Raw genomic sequence first — 25134 nt, 5'->3', positions numbered from 1 at the left:
CATTATCTTAAATAACCAGGTTCTGATTTCTGGAAAGAGACATGGCTGTTGAGTTTTTCACATGTATGTTTTTGATGTTTTGAGCACCACAAGCTGAGTGCCATCTAGTTTCATTATATTGGAGAGAAGGCAGACATCTCTATGGCCAATATCTCCAACACTCAGCAACCAACATCAAAACAATCTAGATTTATAAATAGCACTACAGGTAAGAGGAAAAATATGTGTTCTTGATTTTGTGGTGAACTGTCCCTTTAAAGTTGTTTAAAGCAACTTATCATCACATACAGAGTAAAAACAGCCAAACTAAACAAAGCCCCAGGGAAAAGTCCAGAACAAAAGGAGGAAGTAAAGCAAGCAGAAGGGCAACACATACAAGTGCTGTACATCCTGATAGAATATAAAATAATCAGTTTTGTTTCATAGTACATTAAAACATATTTGCTCCCATAATGATACATTAGCATCATATTTTTTGAAAATATAGGTAATAAAAGGAAAACTAACACTGGAAAACTGTTGGACTGTATTTCTGCTTCTCAAAGTCTGACAACACTGTAGAAAACTCCCTATAGGAAGATTGTGACTTTATTCCATTCGGAAAAAGTACCACCTTTCAAGCCCAAATTGGCTCATCATCAAATACAGAGGTATCAGACGAGCCCAGTTGTGTGTCACTGGATAAATAGTCTCAGTCCTTCCCATGGGTGATAATCTCTACTTTTCAAAATAAAAGTTTTTGCTAAATCCACATAGAATTTTACAGAGATGTATAATGCCCTTCAAAATAAATGGTATTCCTGCACCTCTGCACCAGTGCCTGTGTAGTGAGTCAAAAGGCTCCGTATATATCTGGTAGACTGCAAAAGAGTAACTGCAATAATTTCATAAATCCTCTCAAAAGGCTTCACATATCATAGGTTTACATGCACCCTCGAGTCAGACAAACAAGCACACAAGCAAGTATGCATGCAAACACACGCACACACATGCTTGAGTGTACACACACACAAGAGAGTGCGAGTGATTGAGAGAGAGACAGAGAGAGAGACTGTAAAGCCAGCTGTGCAGTGGGAAGCCCTGCCAAGTTGAGGGCAGAACCAGCGAGCTGAAGGCAGATGATAAGATGACAGATGAACTGAGCCCAGATGGCCTCCACATCTTCACTTCACAGCCCTGTAATACCGTTATAATTCTACATATTTTCACTCAGGTCTTCAGTCATTTTAAGAAGCTATATTTACCTGTTTTCAGCATGATCCTCCTGCTTCACACTCTGTTACATCTTGTCTCTGCTGGCTGCAGTTTATCTGAGCAGTGGCCTGTCTGGCTCAAAGCCATGCGCTCCATTGTTTTCAGAGGCTGATCAATTCAGTTTTCCAGCAGAGGCGATTGGGAAGAGAAATAAAAGCTGTAACTGTCTATTGTCTGTTGATTGTCCTCCTTATGTTCAGTTCCTGCTGGTTAATTAATGGTGACACAGTCCAAACTGAGCCGTACAGTGTAACACAGATGGACCCTGGAGGGTTTAAAAGAGCACATGGAGGAAAACTGATTAAAGGATGCTAATATCTGCTCGTTTTCTGAACTTATGTATGAGGATGGGACTGTACAGTGTGAATAAATAATGATTAATAGATCCAGGCTCTCAATATCTGGACAATATTGCATACTGCCTAAATACAAGTCACAGAAGTAAATACATGTTTACACTGCATAACCAGTGATATCTGCCAACATTAATATCACTGATTGCTCTGACAGAAGAGTACAATCAAACATTCATATATGCAGGGCCGTAGCCAAGATTTTAGAAATACTGAGGTCATGAGGTCCCTGAGTACAACCCCACCCACTTAATTCATTTTTTACTAACCTACCAAAATTTGTATGATTATATGAATATTTATATTTCATTCATTCATTTAACTCCCTAGGTATTGTATTTTCTGCAATATTTCATTGTCCTTCATAATGGTCTAAATGTTGGTTCAAAGTCTTCTCTTCCCTGCCAAGTATGTAATTCTGGCTGAGAATACTAACTCACTGTAAGGATAGACCGATACATCGGCTGGCCGATATATCAGGCCGATATTTGAGTTTTTTACTTGTATCGGCATCGGCCAATACGCGCGTGGGTTCGCGGATTTATTTTTCCCTGGCATGATTTACAGACAGGCATCCACGGGCAGCTCTGTGTTGCCGGAAGACCCTGCAGCGCACATGCAGCGAATCCTACTGTGTACAGTAGTTGTTGTTTTATTTATGCTTCAGCTTAAATATTTGTTTATTTTATAAAGACATTACTGGAAGATTTAAGAGCACTGAACTCTTTTTTTTTTTTATTTGAATGTATAATAATAATAATAATAATAATAATAATAATAATAATAATAATATTCTACCTGTTCTACCTCAACTTTCCATCTTGTTTTAGTATTTTTTACTGTTCAATAAATGTTTCTTATTTTAAACTTGAGAGCTGTAATATTTGTTATCATTGTGTCATTTTTTTGATGTAAATTGAGGGAGCAAAAGCATCGGCCCCAAATATCGGCTCAAGAAAATCGGCAGTCCATAATCGGTCATCGGCTAAGGGTGATGGAAAAAAATCGGTATCGGCATCGGCCCTAAAAAATCCATATCGGTCTATCCCTAACTCACTGTCACCCTTTTTACACAGAGATCGCACTATAGGGCTGCTACAAAGTCCCTTTATGCCTCCTTTGTATTTTTACACAGAACCAAATAATGGCGGCATGACGTTGCACCAATGTGTGATTTTAGACAGCATGCAGGCATCATGGAATCAAGAGAAGTGTGACCATGGGCGTAACATGTAACACAACAGTGTAGGCCTTTGGTGTGACACATAACATACACATCAGCAGCATTTTATAAACAGTAACAACAGGATTAACATGGCAATAACAATCATTTACCGTCCTGATCTCACCTTCTTCTGGACATGCTTCTGGACATTATTGTTTTCCCAATTTGCGAACATTTTGGGTCATTGGTTTTCTGCTAACTGCTGACAGCTACTATTTAACTCCAGCTATGCAGACATTGTTTCAGCACTGTTACTACCTTGGTTCCAATCTCAGAGGCGAGACAACTCTCTCCCTCCATTCTGCGATCATACCTTTTATACCGCCACCTTGAACAGGCAGTGTAAAAGGAGCTTTCTATTAGTTTTTGTCTATAACCAACCATTTTTTTAGATAATTTGTCTTGCAGATATCAGAGTTTGCCTTAATCCCAACATAAGTAGTATTTTTGTAACTGAGGAATTAAAATTAATGTCATTTATAGGGATGAGCAAGTACACCACTATCTGTATTTGTATCTGTTCAACCAGCTAAATCATCTGTATCTTTATGTGCGGAGTTTAACCAAACATGGGTGGAGTTTCTACCTGAAATGGGTTGGACCTAACACGGAAATGTAATTTAAACCTTAAATTGATATGGGTTGATCATAAGTTGTAATATTATTTATTAGAAAAATATTTACAGAACAATCTCAGAATTGAGCGTCAGGTCATTGCTGATCACAGAGACTGAACACAGTGGCCCGAATGAGGATTTTCCTTCATCAGGAGTACGAGGAAGAGGAAACGACACATTTTACTCAGATGACACTAGTACCTAAAAAAAAGTGCATCATCTGTACCAGATTTTGGAGAACATGACCTACGGCCCCTGTATGTATGTTAGTATGTTATATTGAATGGAATGTTTTATGCTTTTTTCCCCCAAAGTTTCAAATAATGAGGTTAACATATGTATACAGTGCCCTCCAAAAGTATTGGAACAGTGAGGCCAATTCCTTTATTTTTGTTGTAGACTGAAAATATTTGGGTTTGACATCAAAAGATGAATATGGGACAAGAGATCAACATTTCCGCTTTTATTGCCAGGTATTTACATCTGGATCTGATACACAACTTAGAAGATAGCACCTTTTGTTTGAACCCACCCATTTTTCATGAGAGCAAAAGTATTGGAACATGTGACTGACAGGTGTGTTTTGTTGCCCAGGTGTCTCCAAATTACATTGATTATTCAAACAATAAATAGCACTGAATGTCTGAGCTCAGTTTCAGATTGGGTACGATAGGTTTTGCCTGTGCAGACTGCATTTAGAGGTGGAACCAACATGAAAACCAGAGAGCTGTCTATGGGTGAAAAAGAAGCAATTGTGAATCTGAGAGAAGATGGACAATCAATCAGAGCCATTGCACAAACATTGCCCATAGCCAGTACAACCATTTGGAATGTCCTGAAGAAGAAAGAAACCACTGGTGTACTAAGCAACAGACGTCGAACAGGTAGACCAAGGAAAACATCAGCAGTTGATGACAGAAACATTGTGAGAGCTGTAAAACAACTGTTAGTGACATCAGCAACAACCTCCAGAGGGCAGGAGTGAAGGTATCACAATCTACTGTTCGCACAAAACTTCATGAACAAAAGTACAGAGGCTACACCAGAAGATGCAAACCACTCATTAGCAAGAAGAATAGGAAGACCAGGCTGGAATTTGCCAAAAGGTACAGAGATGAGCCTCAAAAATTCTGGGAAAAAGTTTTATGGACTGATGAGACAAAGATTAACTCCTTAACAACTCCAAAGTGATGGAAAGGCGAAAGTTTGGAGAAAGAAAGGATCTGCTCATGATCCCAAACATACAAGCTCATCTGTGAAACACGGTGGAGGGAATGTCATGGCTTGGGCTTGCATGGCTTCTTCTGGGACGGGCTCTTTCATCTTCATTGATGATGTAACACATGATGGCAGCAGCAAAATGAACTCAGAAGTCTACAGAAACATTTTGTCTGCTAATTTAAAGAAAGATGCAACCAAACTGATTGGGAGATCCTTCATCATGCAGCAAGATAACGACCCAAAACACACTGCCAAAACAACAAAGGAGTTCATCAGGGGCAAGAAGTGGAAGGTTTTAGACTGGCCAAGTCAGTCTCCAGACTTAAACCAAATAGAGCATGCATTTTACCTGCTGAAGAGGAGACTGAAGGGAGTAACCCCCCAAAACAAACAACAACTGAAAGAGGCTGCAGTGAAAGCCTGGAAAAGCATCACAAAAGAAGAATGCAAAAGTTTGGTGATGTCAATGGGTCACAGGCTTGATGCAGTTATTGAAAGCAAAGGATTTGCAACTAAGCCAAGCGTAAAATATCTTTTCACTATGCTGTTAATGTATTTCTAAAAACCTATCAAATTTACAGTATAGTGTCCAGCCAGTCTTAAACTTCAAGAAATTCTTCCTCAACAACAAGGATGGTGGAGGTTGAGGAGTTCATAAGGGAGGCAAGAGCCTTCAGGACGCAATCAATAGATACAGGTGGTGAACAAGAAATTTGCTAATATCAAGGTTGAACATGCAGTATGTCAGTTTAAAGACAGAAAATGGTCCTGACATCCTGTCCCAGGCGACCAAACAGACAGGTGAAGTCTTCGAAGAAGAGCAAAGCAGAGGGTAAACATTGTGTGAGATAAAGAGCAAGTCAGTGTCGTGATAAACCAGTAGCAGATCGATAGCATAGTACTGGAGCTCTTACATCATGTTTGGTACAAAAGTCTCAGAAGCAGAACAGTTCAAACCTGACAAAAGGACAGCTTGAGGAAAAACACGGTGAACTTACAAGTGGCATCCCAAAAGTACAATTCCTAAATATAAGCCAAAAGTGGAGGACCTCACTACCAACAAAATACAACACACAGGGCTATAACCTGCTATGTCTCCCAAATGGATTGACAGCCATTTTACTGTCATGTAAGAAATAACATTAGACAGGGTCTAAATTTAAATCAGTTCATCATGCAGTCATACACTTTAGTAACGTAACATATATGCAAAAATGCAGATTCAACCTTTGCCTCAAGTAAGGAACGATGTTCATTGTACATGTACTTGTTATGATGACTGATGTGATGGGGCTGAGTGGAAGGAGCAGGAAATGTAGTTTAACTCACCTTTCAACTTGTGTGGATGAGTAAAAAAGACCTCCCCCGATGAAAAGGTTTTTTTTGCCTTTAATGGACAGGACAGTTAAGTGTGAAAGGGGGGGAGAGAGAGGGGATGACATGCAGCAAAGCGCCACAGGCTGGACTTGAACCCAGGCTGCTGTGGCAACAACCTTGTACATGGGGCGCCTGCTCTACCACTAAGCCACCGACGCCCCCGATGAAAAGTTTTTAACCTTGTTGACATGTCCATATAGTGTTTTTCTATGCTCCAAGACATATTGTAAACGAATAATGCTTGATTTATGCTTGACACATCTGCGAAGGTCATGAGAGTCCATATGGCCAAAGTGACATGCAAAGGGTTTTTGGCTGTCTCTGCACAGCCAACATTTTCTAACTACATGTAAGTGGATGGGTGGAGAACCATGCTGTAGACACAACTTTTTGATACACTGCCCCCTACAGTCTGGGACGGTGCCATGAGGAGAAATATGCGCTAAGTATAAAAGATAGAGATGGAGATAGAGATGCCAACTAATTTGCATATTCATAGATCTGCACATATTAAATGAAGCAAGTGTGCAATGTCAAACTCTTCAGTCAGACATCGGAGGTGACTAACCAGGGTTCGGGTCGGGTTCTGCCAATGGACCTAAAAAAAATTACAGAAGTATTGCAGGTGTTACTTTCGCATTTTAAGTATTAACTCCCAATCCAGCAGCTGTATGGTGGATATGAAACATGAATTTCCCTCTCTCATGCATTTGGGGGGGGACGTCATCTGTTATGTGCATACAAAGGTGTAGAGTTACATGTAAGCCATTTTAGGGCATAAAAGGGGATTTTTCATGGAAAATACTACTAAATATATATTTCATTTAATCAATGCCAGGGGAGGAACTGTAATCCTGGTTGCTCTGCTAAATTGCTGCTTGTTGGTTAGCAGACTAGTCAAGCCAGATATAGTTTAATTTCAATTAGTCAGCTAATGTATTATTGGGCATTCAGACTGAAAATAGCACTGTGTTATATGAAACTGCAAGAGGCCATGTTTCTGACTGAATGTTGTTTCAGGTGATGGTGAGACAATGAAATATGAGACAGAGTTTCTAGTCTTAGTTATACATCACTCCACAGCACTTTATAATGTAATGAGACAGGAATTTATTGACAGTTATCACAGAGACAGTCATTTGATCCTGTTGTGATAATCATGGGGTAAAGCAGAAATACACCATTCGAAGTAATCTTACACTGTGGTTGCAAGTATTTGATTGGCCAAGGAAAATAATGTTGCGTCAGCTTGTGGCAGAAGTTTGTATCTATACTCATTGAAATTAATGAGAATGATTGTTTATTCATTCAGTAGTGTTGACTGTCTGAACACAGCCTTAGAGTATTGAGAATGACTACTCTTACTTTCAGGCCATTCCCTTTTACTGATAACATGAGTGAACTGACCTGCATCCACACAACAGTCCTTTACAGGTAACTCTCAGGTGTGCTTTAAAAAGGCATTTATTTGCTTACAGCCAGTTTTCCACTTGACCTTGTCAATGGCACCAAGCATGAATAGCGGCAGATTTGTAAGTCACTGTATACCAAAGCGTAGCTCCTAGCTTAGCTGTAGCCTTGTAAGTATGTGGGTGTCGTGTGGATCTTGTGAGGCCCGCTGGACATATCAAACCAACAGATCATTTTGTCAAGGCTGTAAGGCTTTCATTTCCCCCTGCTGTGCTTGTGATTTTATCACACAAATAAACAGCCAGACACCAAAGCCTCTGCTGGAGCCTGAAGATCTAACAAAGGCTATTTTGTAAGTCTTATCTGTGTTACTTATGCAACATTGACACAGGCATACACACAGAAAATAGAGAGTGAAGGCTTGGCATCCTAAATAAGCAGAAGACCTGTATGTATAAGATATAGCAAAGGCAGAAAGACACCTGTATGAAACAGTAAAGAGGAATCTGTCTTCAATAGTGTGTTTATATACTGTTCGTGTCATGTGTGTCATCCTTAGTTGTTTTTGTTATGCATTGTTACCTAGAGCTAAAAAGAAATTATAGATGTGTGAAACAGGAAATGTCAGATAATATGGCAAACAAAAGATATCAAGAATATTTGGCTGATAATGGGAGCTGAGGTGGAAATAAAACTTTTCAAAAGTTTATTTAAAGAAAGAAAACCTGTTAAGAGATGGGTGAAACTTTGCTTTGTGGATAAAAAACTATAGTATTCCACATAAATTGAACGATAACAGACAATAGCACAATATCTTTCACAAACTCAGTACTGCACATACACCAATGTTATAGTATATTCTGTCCTCTGATAGTATATTTCTTGGTATTTACATGATCCCAAATGTTTCCAACAATGTTCAAACCAAGAGAAGTGTCTAATTTTAATCAAGGACAAGGTCCGTGTCATTTGGTTGCCGTTGCTTGTCAGTGGCATTTTATCCCCTCTGCACATGCGCCAGGGTTGTGGCTGTCTGCCAAAAGCTATCATGAATTGACTTTTTATCCACTTTTAACCCACAGTTTTATGATACACTTACAATACACAAGATCTTCGTCATTTTTAAATATATTTTTCAACAGGATGAAGGCTCTTACATCATGGGACATCTGGATCTTAAGTTATCAGAGAAACAAGCTGAACAAACATTTGTGGAAGCTCAGCTCCAGCTCCTGCTATGCTGATCAGCATCGGAGAAAGTCCGATTTCTAATGTGAAGCAGCTTTATTCAGTGTTTTTACGGGTTTAAAATACTGGGTTTGTTGTTTTTTTGGAGAGGAGGAGATCTCTGATAATTTGGCTCTCGCTGAAAACCTCCCTAACTATGAACACTGAAGGAAAATTAACAGTTGTTTTGATTGATTGATTGATTGATTGATCTCACTGTGGCAAAGGTAAATAATGTGTCATGGCAGCCTTATACCTTTTTGTGTTGTTGGCCTGAGCCAATAAAACTCAACCCAAATCTGTTTTTCTATGAACCAGAGGTTGCATGATTTTTTTGGCCCCTCTCTGGAAAGACTTTCATGAAATGTGTATAAAATTAATATGTACTTTTACAGGTGCAGTGCTTCACAGAGAGGGACCGAAAAGATTGTTAACACTTTATAATACAGCCCATGACTTGCAGTGTAATTACCCAACACTTACTGCGTAAGGCCTTTATGGTGTGACGACATTGTATTTTCAGACCGTTTCAGAGTGTGTAGCATATTATGTTGTTAACTTGGTAATGTATCTTCAGTCAACGGTTTGCATGTTATCCTATAAATTAAGGCCCCACAAATGACATCCTTATTATATTATTATAAATTTAAGTAATTATTGTAAAGTTATGGAGGTTAGGTGAAGAGAAAAGAATCATGGTGAGGACGTACCTTAAAATGAGTTAGAGTTCACTCAAAGTTCACACGGTTCCTAACACTGATCTCCTGGGAGAATGTCCGCTGGGCACCGCTGCGTTCTTTTCTCTCATCAGCACATTGTTTACGTGATTGCAGCCTTCCACAGTACGTGAGTTATACACAAATTGTTGGTTCATGATAACATGGGATATGAGTGAATTTTGGTGCATCACTTTTCATAGGAAAACATACAAAGTGCATGAGAATAGCCTGGATCTGGACATAAAGGATGTATAGAGCTGCTGAATGCACACTGCGTACATAGAATTTAGCAGAATAGCTCTATAGGCTGTTCGTGGTAACGGCATATTTCAGTGTTGCTACAGCACCCAGGAACGACATGTAGCTGACAGCCAGGTAACATCCTGTCATGTCATGTGTATAGCATGACACAAATTGTCTTATTCATTAGGTTTTCCAATGAATCTTAATGAATTTTCACTAATTTAATTAATTTGTTGTTGGATAAATACATTTTTTAGGCTGCAGCACCCACATCACCCCTGCAGCCTGCAGTGATGCTCCTGAGTTAAGCTTATTTGTCTGAACTTCAACAAAACTCCACAGAAAAGTATCTAAAATGTCCAGTAAAAACCCTGTCAGTTTGCACCAGCTGGCACTGCATTTTAATTTGGCACCGACTACAGCATTAAATTATTTTCGACGGCTGATGGCTGATTCCTGAGGAAAAAAAAAAGAGGAAAGTGAGCCAGATGTAATGCTTTCACACACATATTCATCTCCTTTCATCTTGTTCCTCCAGCACATACTGTTTGTGTTGCCAGAATAAAATAGGCTAGAGAGCACTCATCTGAAAATCCCATTGAGAGGAGAAGACACTCACGCTTTCCTTTAACTTCACACGGTGCCATTTATACAAAAAACACAAACCTATCAGTGTGGGAAATATAGACCAGTCTCATGCTTCCAGTCAGTTTTATCTTTTGGCAAATGAAAACGCAATAAAAAGACCAGCATCAGATTTATTAAATGTGCCACACACCATTTTATATAGCATGTACAACCCATTGGTTTCCCCCATCATGGGAATGAGACATTTCATGTTGTAAATATGAGACAGTGAATAACGAATGACCTGTATCAGACTTAAATCATACATTCTCCTGTGCACTGCTTCAGGGATCATTCATGACAAAGCCAAGGAATCTTATCCAGCATTTCAAGATCCAATGACAAACGAGAACAGCACGCTTCTACAAAGCAGACACTCCGTTAATGTTTGTTCTCACCTTGATTTCTTGCCAAATGTCATTGACAATGTGGGCTGACCCACCAGGGGAAGTGATTTGTTTCCCAGAGTTAAAATGTAGGCGCTCATCAAAAGCACCCACCAAATGGTATTATTTTTTTGTGGCACAATGAGAAGCAGTTGGACCGTATCTGTGATGCACTGTCTAGACTGGCTGCACATCATTCTCCTATCAATCTGGGTTTAGAGGAGGAGAGTCCCACATGATTATTATTCTCCAATAAAAATAAGTGCTAGTTTGTTTTTAGTAAATAAGTCACCACTCACACTTTGAACATTTATATCTGGAACCATAGTTGTATTTTTATTTGTTTTTTTTAATCTTTGAGGTTTTTGTAACCTTGGGAGATTTTTCAGTATTTTCAGTCCTGGTCATTTTTCCACCAGGATTCAGTGGTTCACCAGACTTTTGTGCTGGACAGTGGGCTTTGAAACCACATCTAGAACCTTATTTTGGGGAATTAAATAGTAGTAGTATTAGTAGTAGTAATTGTAAGTAAACAGACACAAAGTTCTGAGACAGTGTTTCTAAAAATTCTGGTTAAGGCATGTTGGTATCAAAATAAAGGCATGTGGAGTTACCATAGGAGGCATCCAGATGTAATAGAATGTTTCTCTGTTTGAATTAGCACGAATTTTATCAAAGTCTCTGCAAAAATGGCCAAATAACGTGTTAATGTGCTTTTCCATCCACTTCTGATTATGAATATTAGAAGATGGCTGCCTCAAGATAAACAGTTGCTAATTCTCTAGCCGGCTGCCCTGAAACTATTACAGAGGAAGAGAGAGGGAAAAATGACAAAATTAAAAGAGTGGGAGTCAAACCTCAGATGAACAAAAATGCTGTGCAAAACATGATGAAAATATTGTGTTTAATATATTAATGTACAGGAATGTTACAGTCTCCTCATTGCTCCAGACAGATTGGATGTTTTCAACTTCTGAAATTTTTCATGTGTCCAATGAAGCAGAAACTTTAGAGGACGTTTAAGGGATCTTCCACATCTATAACACAAGCTCAGAGGCTGAGCCTACTCTTGTGCTGCCACAGAGGCAGGTTGCACCTGATGTTGTTAAGTGACCAACAATCCCAGACTCAGAGCTGATCATCTTTCAGGCATTTAGTTTAAAGTGTGTATTAAAATATTGTCGTTGGGACAGATGGTAGAGCTCTTGGTAGCCCTGCACTAAAATGACTTCTCCTTTATATTTAAGGTAGACTCGATATCTGTTGGCTGTGATTGGTTGTATCTCGTCACATGCCATGACATGCGGTGTAGGTTCCGAAAGTTGAACTTTTTCTATCTCATGATGTCTCACGCCCCATCGACAACATCACTCTCGCTTTTGAGCGTGTCCTCCATAGGTCTGCTAAGACAACAATGGATTTGAGGGCACAGAAAAAGCAGCATGTGTATGGGCCCCAAGTCACATGCATCATGTTCTTCTTAATTTATTTACTAATCTGTTTCCATTTCATTTTGTTGCATGTTGCTTTTATTCAGCCAAGCATGAAAACTTTTTTTGCAATGTTTACTTTTTTTGATCTGAGTTTCCACTCAGGTATGTTTGTGCGCAAGTTGAAAATGAAAAAAAAGGTGGATGGAAATGTACTTAGTGACTGCTGCTGTTCTTGTCAATAACACAACATTATAAATATTGGCTCCAACTGTGTGTTCATTCAAAAGTTGTCAGTTAAAGAGATGAACAACAATGTTCCATGCTGTGGTTGTGCCCCCGTCTGGTCAGTATCCTCTTTTGGACTGAATCATGAATAGCAATGAGAGCTGCTGCTGACTCACTGCTGTCTTGGCTCTCTTTAGTTACATATCAAAAGATTCTTTAAAGACAATAAGGGACATTTAAAAACAGACCTAGACATGAGTTTAGGATATGTCTCTTATCGCCATCTGTCTGGCATCTCTATCTCAGTCTTCCAGTAATCCATGTATGAACAGGCTGTTCACTGTAAAAAAAAAAAACAACAAAACCTGAAACAGTGTTTGACAATTCTGATCCAAGAAACGTCACAGCTCACTGATCTTAACACATAATCTGTCAGATTGTGTCTTGTTTGTGTTTCAGGTAGTGATAGCTGCTGATGAACACAACACATACATTACAGGCCAGGAGAAAATAGATACTGTACTTTTAAAACAACCGTATCGCCAGACAAGAACATTAGATGGCTCTGAAAAACCCAACATTATTTTTAATGAGAATGGCTGTGTCCAAAATCACTCCATATTTACTTTTTTAGGCACTACATTTACTCTCTGCAAACTGATGGATGAATTCACAAAGGATGGATTGCAGCCACTGATAGCGCTGTGAATTTTGCATCACTTGCAACTGCTGTCTGGTTCATCTCGGGGTTTACAGATTTTGTGCTAATGATATTTCACCACAAGCTGCAGATCCTGACCAACAAGGTGCTGGTGTTTTACAACGTAGTCCTTCAGACTTTTGCTCTTCAGTCACCACTAACTCTCCAAAGACACTAATTTCATTGTAACTATGTTGTGTGTGGATATTAGCACTAACTATTGTGAACTGGACTTTTTGTTACAGTGAGGCTCATTTGCATAGAAGGGCCACTTTTGCATCAAATATATTTATATTACTTATATTAAATACCAGCAGATAGCACAGGAGCATCAAGATTCTATTAGCTTCACAGTGTGGTTAGGGAGCAGTTCACCTGTTGCGGGTGCTTTGAGAATTTCAGTTCTTTGTGTCTTATGTGTGCAGATTTAGTGGCTGCAAAAGCCACACAATCTTCTTGTGAAATAGCCCAACAGTGTGCAAATCCAAATTTCCAACAATAAAATGTAAAAAGTAGCATCCATGTTATTTACACTGCTTTCTGGCAACAGTGATTTAATGCAGAGGGTATTGTTTTGTACATGCAAAAATGTACATTGTATGACTCTACAGCTGTCAGTGATGATGCTAAATATGATGATTGCTATATTAACAATAGATCAAATGACCCTGTGTAGTGGAAAGGTGTCCCATGGAGAATTATAACCTAATGCTGTGAGGCGTTTTAGCATCTTTCAGCTCATTGTTTTGGATTTTATGGCCAGTAGCTCTGCTCAGTACCAAACACCAGACAGACAGACGGACAAAATTAGCAACTAGCTAGTGGACATAGTGAAGCATTTAGCAGCTAAAAAGCCAGATATTTTTCTCAGGAGATGGTGGAGACCAAAACAGAGCAAAAAAAAAAACATTTATTATGTGACCAGCAAACACAAATCACAATAAATGCCAATGTTGTTCTGTGTCTGCTGGATGTGTAAATACAGTAGGCAACAGTTTGCAAACATGTTTGCCACTTTTAAGGTGATATGTCCATTTCATGTTTACAGCTTGTTATGTTGCCCCTAAGTGGCAAAAAAACAATTCATTAATGCAGGTTTAAGGATGATCAGTATTTAATGTGGCAGATGTTACTCTCACAGCCTTGTCTTTAGCTCTCCTGTTGTATTTTCTTGCTCTGCCTACAGCGATATTCTGACATTTTTTTGTATGTGCACCAGTAACTTCCCCACGTTATTTAGAAAGAATGTGCATGAAAGAAATTAAAATTTTCCCGCTGAATGTAATGAGCAATGATTTGGTTAATGGGAATCGTACATCTGATTACATTTCTTGTTTTATTGTGATGCTGATTTAGCAGCCAGCACCAGCAATGAAAACCCAAATGAAAACTCAGACAGACAAGATCTTGCTATTCTCTGTAGCTACTGCCATTGTTAAGTAAAATCAGAATCTAACTAGCTTTCTTATATCAGTTCAAAACTGCCTCAGAAGCCCCATTTATGTTTTCCAAACACACAACTGGCAGTGATTGCATGAGGGAGAGTCTGCGTAGGGAAGAAACACACACGCAAACATGTATACAGGGAGATTAACTCAACGCTTTGCCAATATTGTTTCAACTGTGACGTTAATAGAGCAAAGTGAGGTGAAAATTTAATTGAAATTGAAAGAGAGAGGGAGGGAGAGACAAAGAGAAGAGATGAGTAATGATAGAAGAAAAACAGGGCAGAGACTGCAGTCATACAGTATTTGTCACTGTGTTTGTGTGCGTGTGTGTGTGTGTGTGTGTGTGTTGTGTGTGTGTGTGCGTGTGCGTGTGCGTGTGTGTGTGTGTTGCCTCAGGAACAGTTGATGGATTTGCTGCTTGACTGCTCACACAGATTGGTGCCTGCTGTGATGGCAGCCTTGAACTGAAATTACATGCACACTCCACACACACACACATACACACACAAAGAGAACTACACATAATTGCAATTTCTGTGTGTGCGAGTGCGTGTGTGTAAGTCGGGACGAGCGGGTGTGTTGCCTCCAGGAGGCCATTTCAAAGCACCATGGAAGGATGGATGAACGCGAGGCCAACCAAAGCACCAGAGAGGATGAGACAATTGAACAGGTTCAAAGCACTGTGTTTATGCGTTTATTAATAGCCGTTTATTATATTCGGTGTCATTCTTATTGAATCAGTGACAGGGTGGCTGGCTTCCCCAATAATTATCCTTTTTTTTTAAATTGGTGAAATGAGACAAAAACACAACAGAACAGATAAACAAAGATTAATTTAAACAGCTTAGGGAGAGTTCTGTTTTACTTGAGAGTTTGATGATACGTTCTGTTAATTGAGGCAGTTGGAGTAAATTAGGAATTATCTTGATGTTGTTTTTGATAACAATGGAGATAATTCCCGCTCCACACCTCTAAATCAAGTCCACAGATGAGATTAATGTGTTGTCTTTAAATTTTTGGTGAGGATGTGTGTTTTGTTCCAGTGGGTTGCAGTGTAGAGGAGATGGTCTAGGTAAGATATGCCAACTAAAGATGAGATGAGCATCCAACTGCACCACCTGAGGAATTTCATCTCTGGAAATAACAATAGATACTGCAGGAGTAAGATACTATGTGTTATACACCAACCGCAAAACGGTGTTATTAAAAAATGATTGCTGGAACTAACAAATTGATTAGTTGCTGAAATTCAGAACAGTGAGGTCCCCTGCTATGTGAGGCAATTCTTTAATATGAAAGTATAAGTAAGATCTGTAAAAGTATACTTTTTAAAATTTAACCACAACATGCAGTGAACAGACATTACCCAAGATGACTAGTATACCCAACAGGTCAGTACTCAGCTTTTCTAATTTAGAAGACATAAACAAACTTGCACCAAAAACAACACAGCGGGTACCAGTTGGTTCAAATGGAAATATGAGCAAAAGTTAAACAAAGTATAGCAAATATATAACTATAGAGCATACACCACCAAAACAGCAGCTGTACTGAGACTGTACAAGCATTACTCTGCACCAGACATTCATCATCAATGTATCAGTAATACTTGTTCAGTACCACGATACAGGAATGGCAGTCAAACATTTCAACTCATTTAAACTACACCCATAGGGAAGCCACAGTCTTGAAACCAAAGCCACAAGACATAACAGAGGCAAGGGAGGAAGCCAAGTCCCAGCAGGTGCCTTAAATAACCCTGACACTGATTGAGACTAACTGGCAGGATGAGTCAGTGAAGATGACAGGACCTCATTTAACAGCAGTGAAGAAAACATGCTCCCTTCCACACATGCAAGTTTCATTTTGAAGTTATTAATTTTAAGAAATTATAATGTTTTTTAAGCAGTTGTAATATTTGACATTTGTACCTGTGAAAAAATCATCTTGAAAATTTAGAGGGGACCTATCATGCATTTCCGTATTTTGTGTTGTATATAAAGTGTTACAGTGAAGGATGTTTACATAATTATAGCCGAACTTTCAAATAACAATGTAGTATAATATCTAATCATGTGTTTACAGTAAATTTCCTCTGAGCATCCCTGTGTTTACAGTGTCTTTCTAGTCTGACTACAGTATGACATAGTGTGCCAAATTTCATTATATGTTCATCTGCTTCAGGCATGCTACTTCAAATATTTATATTACTTAACCTAGCCTGCTACTGTACATAAATGAAGCTACATGCTATTGTTGGGGAAACATGCTTCTTATGTTGTTAATTTCTTCCCAGTTTCAGATCTTATTCCTGCTGGAACATGTCCGCTTGTGTTTAAAAGCTTTTATTTGTGATTTTCACTGTAAAAAGTGCAGCTATACTCCGTTAGTCATGGCCACAGCTGGAATGATGGTGCAGAGACACCAAGATTCGGAAGACTGACCAAATATAGCACACTGGGCTTTTTAATGAGGGGGCTTAAAGTGAAAGGTGCTAAAACAGCAACTCAGACAGAGGGTGATACAGGTGTTTCACCACAAACAGTATGAGGCATATGAAGTGTTTTTTGACCATTAAAGCATGTAAACATGTTCTAGCAGAAACCTTAAATTCAAGTATGAACCTGAAAATGAGCATAATAGGTCCTCTTTAATGTTTTGGGGGAAACATAAGATGCACATAACAAGGTATTGTAACCAATTTTCTAAATCATAGTGAAGAAAGTAGAGTCCTTTACAAAAGTGAAATTATAAAATTACATGATTCCATTTAGTTGTAAAAGTTTTGGAACCAATTAAAGGGGAAATTGAGTTGTGGTAAAAAAAATTTCATATGAAAGGTTTTCACCAGCAGTAGTGTGGCTTGAACAACTTGGTGTTGGCAGTGGGTGTTCCAAAATAATACATAGTGCATATTTAGACCTGTTGATGGTGTGCTCTGTGAATTGTGGTGGTATATTCTGAGAGTGTAGGTGGTTAATTGCTTGCTGTAGTAAATTTCTCATCCTTGAAGATGAATCAAAACGTTATCTGCATATAGTTGAATCTTGTGTTCTGTAGAGTGACTTTCTTTCTTCTCTCAGTGCTGTCAGATAGAGCAGACAGTTCATTTAAGATATCAAGTACCAAGGGAGATAGTAGGTATCTCTCTATGGTCCTGCTGTTAAGTGTGAAAGTAAATGTAATACTGTTAGTAGTGACGATGACCTAATGAAATTATGACTGTTTCGTTACAGTGCGACATGTTGATTCAGTTCCAAAGTTCTCTTATGTTACAGATTCTAACAGTTGGAATGACTTATTTAATGTTATAGTGCATAACTAACACAAAGGTTCTCTTTCTTTCCTTCTTTGTTTCTTCCTTCTGTAGCGGAGCATCAGGGAGCAGCAGTGATTCAGAGAGCAGCTCAGAGTCGGACACAGACGAATCAGAGAGCAGCTCCAGTGACAGCGAGTATAATCAGGCCTCCCGCACACACACTCCAGAGGTAGGATGACAAGTGTTACTCTGTCAACTCACACAGTGGATAACATGAGTTTATTGATGAAATGTATGAAATGGGTAAATATACTAATTTGTTTTATTTTCATGTGAAGAAACAAGCAAATATAATGTTTTGTGTGAGAAACAATTGTGTAACAAATTCCAACATCCCTAATGTTAATACAGTATTCAGAATTATGTTTCATATGTTGTGACACATGTTTAAACATTTGTTCTGAACATACTGGAATATTTCTATCATGTGTATAGATTTTATTGTCAAGCAGCTGTCACACTGGTACATCACATGACAAACATTTAGCATATTATTATAAACCTTAATTTACAGATAATTTCTACTGTTCAATAAGCAGTCAGTACAGTTGCCACCTACATATTTCTAGCCCTGGATTGGAGACAGCCAGTCATTACTGGAGTTATGTTTTGTTCATGCTTGGTGGTTGCTACTTCCCTTTTTTCACTTAATGCAGAGATAACATTAGCTTTTGTTACAGAAATCTCGGTCATTAAGCAATCGTTCAGCAACTGGCAGTAAAAGATACAGACAATGTCATGTTTGTCTCCAGGTTTGACAAGTGCCTCCAATTTTGTTTACATTCCATAAAGAGACATGTGCACTTTCACTGGCTTTCATTATTCTTCCTGATTCACCACTGTTTACTTCACAGTGTTCCTGACTGTGACCATACATTAAACGGTCTCTTCCCACAGTCTCTGTGTGGTGTTCTGAAAGTCATAAAACTCGGACTGCACAGAGATGAATTGTAACATTATTTATCACATTATTTTAATGGCTCAACTTCACTTGGTTTCATAAGCTCATACAGAGAGAGAGAGAGAGAGAGAGAGAGAGAGAGAGAGAGAGACATGCAGAGAAATAGAAAGACAAGCACGTAGAAGCATCTAACACATAGGCAATGGTACGTTAAAGACAAAATCCTTTGTAAAGCATCACAGGAGTTCACATCTGTAACTTCCCTTTTTTTTTTTTCAGATCAAATAAAATTTAGCAGTGGCACTATGGATAAAACCATCCTAATCAAATGCAGGTGGTGACATCTGATATATTTATCATTTCTGTAATGTTGTGTTCTCCCCTATAGCCTGAGCCACCCTCTGCCAACAAGTGGCAGCTGGACAGCTGGTTGAATAAGGTCCAAGCTCAAACCAAACCCCTTGTTCCCCCACAGCAAGAGCATGGCACAGGTTGGTTACATCCGTTACATCATACATATGAAGAGAAAAAAATCTGATTTGATCTGGAATATTTAATCTGGTCCAATGGTCCTCTGCCCTCTACCCAGGCTCCATCACCCAGGGTCCAGGGACTTTCTCTCCAGGGAGTGAAGCACCAGGAGTGGGTACGGCTGCTAAGACCAAGCCCTGCGTATCCAACAGCACCCCTGCCCCAGCTGCACCAACAGTGGAACACAAGGACACAAGGGGAGCCTTCTGGTAGGAGCTACAAGTGTAGAAATTAATATGGAAATTTGCCAAAGTAACTTATCAAATGACATCTGTGGAGTGAATTAATGAATGAATGAATGACACGCTGACAGAAGGATGAACAAATTGTGGGAAACAACTGACAAAAATGTGACTCTAACCATAAAATAAAAACCAATCCCTGCTTCCTGCAGCCCAGGCAGAGAGAAGGCCAAGGCCAAGCTCAGCCAGAAGGCCTCAGGGGAGAGCCAGAGGTCAAAGATGAGGTTGTCACCGGGGCTGTTGTCAGGGCCAGAGGTCACGACCCCGAGGAGGAACACCACGGGGAAGAAACAGCCCAGACGGACAGAGAGGTCAAACAGTGTGGAGGATAATCAGAACCAGACATGGAGCAGAACAAACCAGCATAGGTGAGGACAAGAGTACAAGACCCCTCCTTAACATTTTTGCTAATTTGAACGTGTTCATACAACCACACATACACCATCAGTAAGTAGTTACATCACAAAGAATGACTCACTCACTACTTATATTAAATGTAAATTTACTAGCAATCATTAGTGAATTTTGGCAATCTTTGATAAAACTGAAATATTTGACTAAATGACCAGAATTCATGAGTTCATCTTTTTTTTTTACTGTAACAGTAAGTTGAAATTTTATAGGTGGCAGGTCTAAATGTGTATGGGGAGGTCATTTGGATTTAACTCTAGCAAGCTTTTTAAGCAGTGTGAGGCTTTTTTATGAGACGCAGAGGACCGCTGTACCAGACGTTGGCTGCACAGTCAGAGTTACATCAATACAACAGTTAGTCCTGACCATTTAATTTCACTGGACAAGAGGCATTCTGTGAGTGCTGATGCATCCTTTGGGCATTTAACTATGCATGTATCACTCTGCTCTACAGGTGTTCTAAACCATTTGCCCATAATTAGCCTACATTAATGGCCATTGTAATGAATTTTGCAGCGCACAGATGAACATATCTCAACAAATAACATTTGAGTTAAATTATTAATGACCATCAGAAGAGAATGACGTGAAGGAAAGAAGTGTTGATAGTTCACTGCAAACATCCAGGTGTGCTCATATGACATCAGCCAATGTCACAACATACTGACAAATGGACTGACAGTGATCACAGCAGTGCTGATATTCAGTATAACAACACTCCCTCTTGTGTAATATTGCTTAATTGAACTCAAGTCCTTTCCTGGATGACTACAGTAATTTTATCTTTTAGTGCTCTCAGTGCCATGGCCTCTTCCTAGAACTTATTGTCTAAAACGTAACTAAAAATTCAGGATGTTTCCTCAGTTTCATTCAATATCCAAAACAAATGACCTCAGTTTTCCAAATCCAAACATATTCTCTCCTTAAGTCTTATCGTTATCAGTCTTACAGTTTTATCATTTCAGCATTGTCAAGACTTTAAAGAATTCATTTATAATATATAATACAAAAAGTAATGGCCCCAGGACACTCCCCTGGGAGATGCAGCAAGTCATGGATTTAAGGCTAAAATGCCTGATAATGAACTTTTTAGTGCCTGTTTTTTGATGGCTGCTTTACTGTAACCCATGGCTCTTAATTTATACAGGTAAGTTCTGTTCAGTAAAGATCTTTGTTGTGCTTGTGTGCATCTGAGTGAATGAGCAGGCAAATTATGTAATGATCATGTAGGTCCTAACTAACTGATGGAAATGCAAGTTCCCTTACTCAAATAATAATAATAATAATAATAATAATAATAATAACAACTATACTGAGTATTCTAACTTTGATGTGACTTGTTATTGGTAAAATTATCACAATTACTATTAAGGCAACACTGTCACTTAGTATGGAGAGCTTACAGAGGCTCCAGTGGATCACTGAGCTTCTTGGCAGTTAGCCACCGAACACTGTCACTCCCACATCTGTTGTGAAAAATGCTCAGATTGAGTAGATGCCGTGCCAAACTGGCTGCTCAGCTTGATGTTAGGCTAATTGGAAGAAAAACACAGACTTCCTAGCTTTGTTTCTTTATTCTTTTCTCCCTCAACCACTTCCTCCCTTCCCCTTTCCATTTTTAAGATTTCCACATTCAAACAAGTTCGGCTGAATGCATGCTGTTTTCAATTATTTCATGCTGTCTTATATTTTTTTCATTTTAACACACATTCACCCCCTGCAGCTGGCCAAGGCAAGCATTATCTTCTACTGTTTGTTAGTGTAATACTGCATGACAGCAGCAGTGCCTTGCTCAAGGGTGAATCTAATACGGATTGTGACGCTTCATCTTATTGTGCCCCCCCCCCCGTAGCCCCGCAGCTAGGGAGAAGGACCTGTTGCCTCCCCCCTCCCTGGAGCTTCAGAACCCCCTGAGGCCACGAAGCAAACCCCCCAGTGGGAAAACAGCCCCCAGGAAAGAACCTCGCAGTGCTACCAACTCAAACAACAACACAGTTACTCCACCAGCAGCGCTACAGCAAGCCCCCGTGCCAATCCCTGCTGTAAGTGTAAACCAGGTTAGTTTCTGGGAGTTGATTACACACGTGTGTGTTTGTGGGGTTGTAGAAAGTTCTCCATATTTCTTCTCAGTGACGATCTTAAAGGGATACTTGATAGATTTACAACCAGCTTTGTATCATAACAATTTGGGTAGTACATGTAAATGAACTGTTGTATACTTCCCTCCATCTTACCAACATCCAGATTTCCCTGCTCAAATCAAACTGTACTTCAGCATTTTTTGTATGCCCGCCACCACGGACACAAAGAGTATAGCAGCGAATTGAGACAGAGAGAGACCCCTCCCTCTCTTTCTCAAAGTCAGAACAAACTCACATCAAACGGTAAAACTAAGAAGTACTGATCAAATATAAAGATTCTGTTACTGCGTTGCCTGTTTCTCACCTAAAATGTTTTCAGAAACATATTTTAACTCACTGTTTAACTGTTATTGGTGGGGTTTTAGACAGTTTATCCACATTTCTTCTCAGTGATGGTCTTAAAGGGACACTTTGCAGATTTTCAACCTGCTTTGTATCATAACAATGTGGGAATTATTTTTAAATGAACCGTGTTAAACTTCCCTCCATCTAAGCAACACCCAGAGTCTTTGCTTATTGCCAGCGAAAGTCAGCCCAATGGCGCATTTCGCAGTATTTAGCAGATTTTTACCTCCCTCCACAGACACAAAGAGTATAGAAGTGGATCAAGAGACCTGCCCCTCTCTGTCTCTCAAACTCAGACCAAACTCATCAAGCTGTCAAACTAAGCAGTGCTGATCAAATATAAACAAAGATTCTGTTACTGCGTCGCCTATTTCTCAATGAAAATGTTTTCAGAAACATATTTAAGTGCATTGTTTAACTGTAAATCAAGATTGTTTAACACCAGCTGGCCACCATATTGTTTTGAGCCGGCTAAACCCAACTCACTTTACATCACCCATCAGAGTGTTTATTGGTCCGTTGCAGCACAGTGCATTGTGGTAGTTGTAGGTTTTCCACCTCTTGAGAAAAAGCAGATGCCACAGCCCTTTTTCTCTGTGTTCTCTGGACATGTCAGGGGCGAAGCAAATGCTGGATCCTATGCATTAGCAGTCTCTGTGGGCCCCTCTCCTCTCTTGATCCATGTCTCTCAGGTTTTTGGTGCCATTGGTAAAAGTATTTGCATCTTTTCACTGCATAGACAGCCCACTTTTCTGAGAAGATAATCTTTCCAGAGGTCAAATATTTCTTCAGTGGTTGCTTGTAATAATATTAATATCTCAAAGTTAATCCATTCATTATTTATGACTGCTAGAATGCTAATCCAGCAATCCCTTTTTTATTCAAATGACTTTCTCAAGTAAGAAGTGCATGACACAAGTATCTATTTTTTTCATACCTTTATACCTTCCTGACATTTCACCATAGTATGAGGGTATTTCTGTTTTACCAACAAAAAAAAAAAAAAAAAAAAAAAAAGTGTAAAAGCTGAGTGCTGGTGGAAGTCATTGTAGTTAACTGACTTCTATACCATAATAGTGTGATACTACCCAAGCGAAGACACAAGCACATTGGAGCATTCACCTGTCACTTATCAACATCTGGAATATGTGAAGGCACAGTTTAAAAGTAAGTGCTGCACACATGTAACACTGTCCATGTATCCAGTAATGATCACTTCATCCTTATTGTCTCTGGATGATTTGTCAGAGCCATAAAATTCCACAGGGTAAAAACTGTATTATTACGCGACTATTATGGCTCAACACTGACTGGTTTTTATCGAAATATGGGACGTAAGAGGGAGTCATAGAGATAGAACTGAATCATCGACCGTCGTCTTAACCTATAATGAGTGAACACTGTGTGGTTTTATGAAGATTAGGTAGTTTCAAGAAGAGAAAGAAAGAAAATCAATTACTGTAAACAGACTTTACGTAACATAGACAGATAGAAAAGGACAGGAATGAAGGTTACATAACAATTATACCAGAAAATGGCTACAGAAGAGGAAAATATCCCTTTACTTTTATATAAAAGAGAAGGTGGAGTTTTTCTAAATAAAATGAATTCCATGACACCAAATTCAAATCAAAACATCAATAGGTCAAACTGTCAATGTCATCAGCAAAGAATCAACCAGATGTTGTTAGTGATTGTTTGTTAATGAGTCCATGATCATTAAAAACCTTGTAAATGTTGATCATATGTAACTTGAGACAAAAATCCAGTGAAGTAAAGGTTGACATACAAGAGAGGTGAACATACACCCTCATCTTTGGAAGAACAAAAGAACTCTATAATTTATTTTAAGATGTGCCATGTTTTGATCTTAGTTGATCTTTATGACACCGGTGCTTCACATCATATTTGTTTGCTTTGAAACACAAATTTCCTCTCAGTTTTTATGCCGTCATTCCTCAGAGACAACATTCAATTAACAAATTTACATAGAGCCATGGAATTAATGAAAACTGCATTTTCACATCAACAACTAGCAAACAGCAGCTCATCTCTCCCTAGACGAGGCTTACAAAAGTGACCTGAGAGTGCCTGCCTGACTCTGACATCTGCCACCTCTTCAGCAGCAGACTGCAGTTGAATCAGCCTGACAGCTAATCACAGTTCCAGACATATAATTCATTGTTTTATCACTATTTATGAATTTACCAACAGGACAGGAAAGCGGTTCCACTTATCCCACTAAGAGGCTTTACCCCACCTACTGCGTGTGACTTTAACCTCCTGTGACCCTGCATCCTTATACAAGGACATTGCGTTTTAGGATTGCTGCACCTTATACTTCATTCTGCTTAAATTGGACCTGTTGTCCTCGTTCCCGGACGCTTTTCTGTGCCATCTAGTGGTAGCAAGAGCATAATACACTAATCCATGTAAAAAAAAAGTAACATGGCGGCCATCTCTGCAAAGTCAGTCTACAAGCAATTCTAACACAAAATTGGACAAGGTAAAAAGCTGATCAATTTTATTATTAAAACTTGTTTATTTATGCTTAATAATGGTTGTTGTTTGATATGGCAACAAATTTGACCATATTTAGCAATAGTAACAACCTAAGACCCTGTTAATTAGGGAGTACTCATTCGAGGATGTTAGGACAATCAGGTGTGACAGATTTCCCCTACAGACAAAAAAGACATTCCTAGCTTGGAGTAGTGGGGAAAATTCATATTCATATTCTTAAAATGAACAATTTTAAACAGTTTAAACTTGAATATTG

General features: G+C 39.0%; 1 protein-coding gene across 3 annotated transcripts in view; it reads left to right on the top strand.

Annotated features, from left to right (window-relative positions):
- The window catches only part of aff2 (AF4/FMR2 family, member 2), a 225837-nt gene that overhangs the window by 169175 nt on the left and 31528 nt on the right, over positions 1-25134 (top strand). For 2 of the 3 annotated variants that reach the window (XM_078169185.1, XM_078169184.1), the window contains exons 11-15: positions 17836-17953; positions 19074-19176; positions 19275-19425; positions 19611-19826; positions 21722-21926. In XM_078169185.1, coding sequence (XP_078025311.1) covers positions 17836-17953; positions 19074-19176; positions 19275-19425; positions 19611-19826; positions 21722-21926 — 793 coding nt within the window. The remainder of the gene's footprint in view (positions 1-17835; positions 17954-19073; positions 19177-19274; positions 19426-19610; positions 19827-21721; positions 21927-25134) is intronic. The other variant, XM_078169186.1, reaches the window with a different exon arrangement.

This window comes from Epinephelus lanceolatus, chromosome 7 (assembly GCF_041903045.1).
Source record: "Epinephelus lanceolatus isolate andai-2023 chromosome 7, ASM4190304v1, whole genome shotgun sequence".
NCBI classification, from domain to species: domain Eukaryota; kingdom Metazoa; phylum Chordata; class Actinopteri; order Perciformes; family Serranidae; genus Epinephelus; species Epinephelus lanceolatus.
The sequence above is the reverse complement of the archived record's forward strand: the minus strand, read 5'-3'. Positions and strand labels throughout refer to the sequence as shown.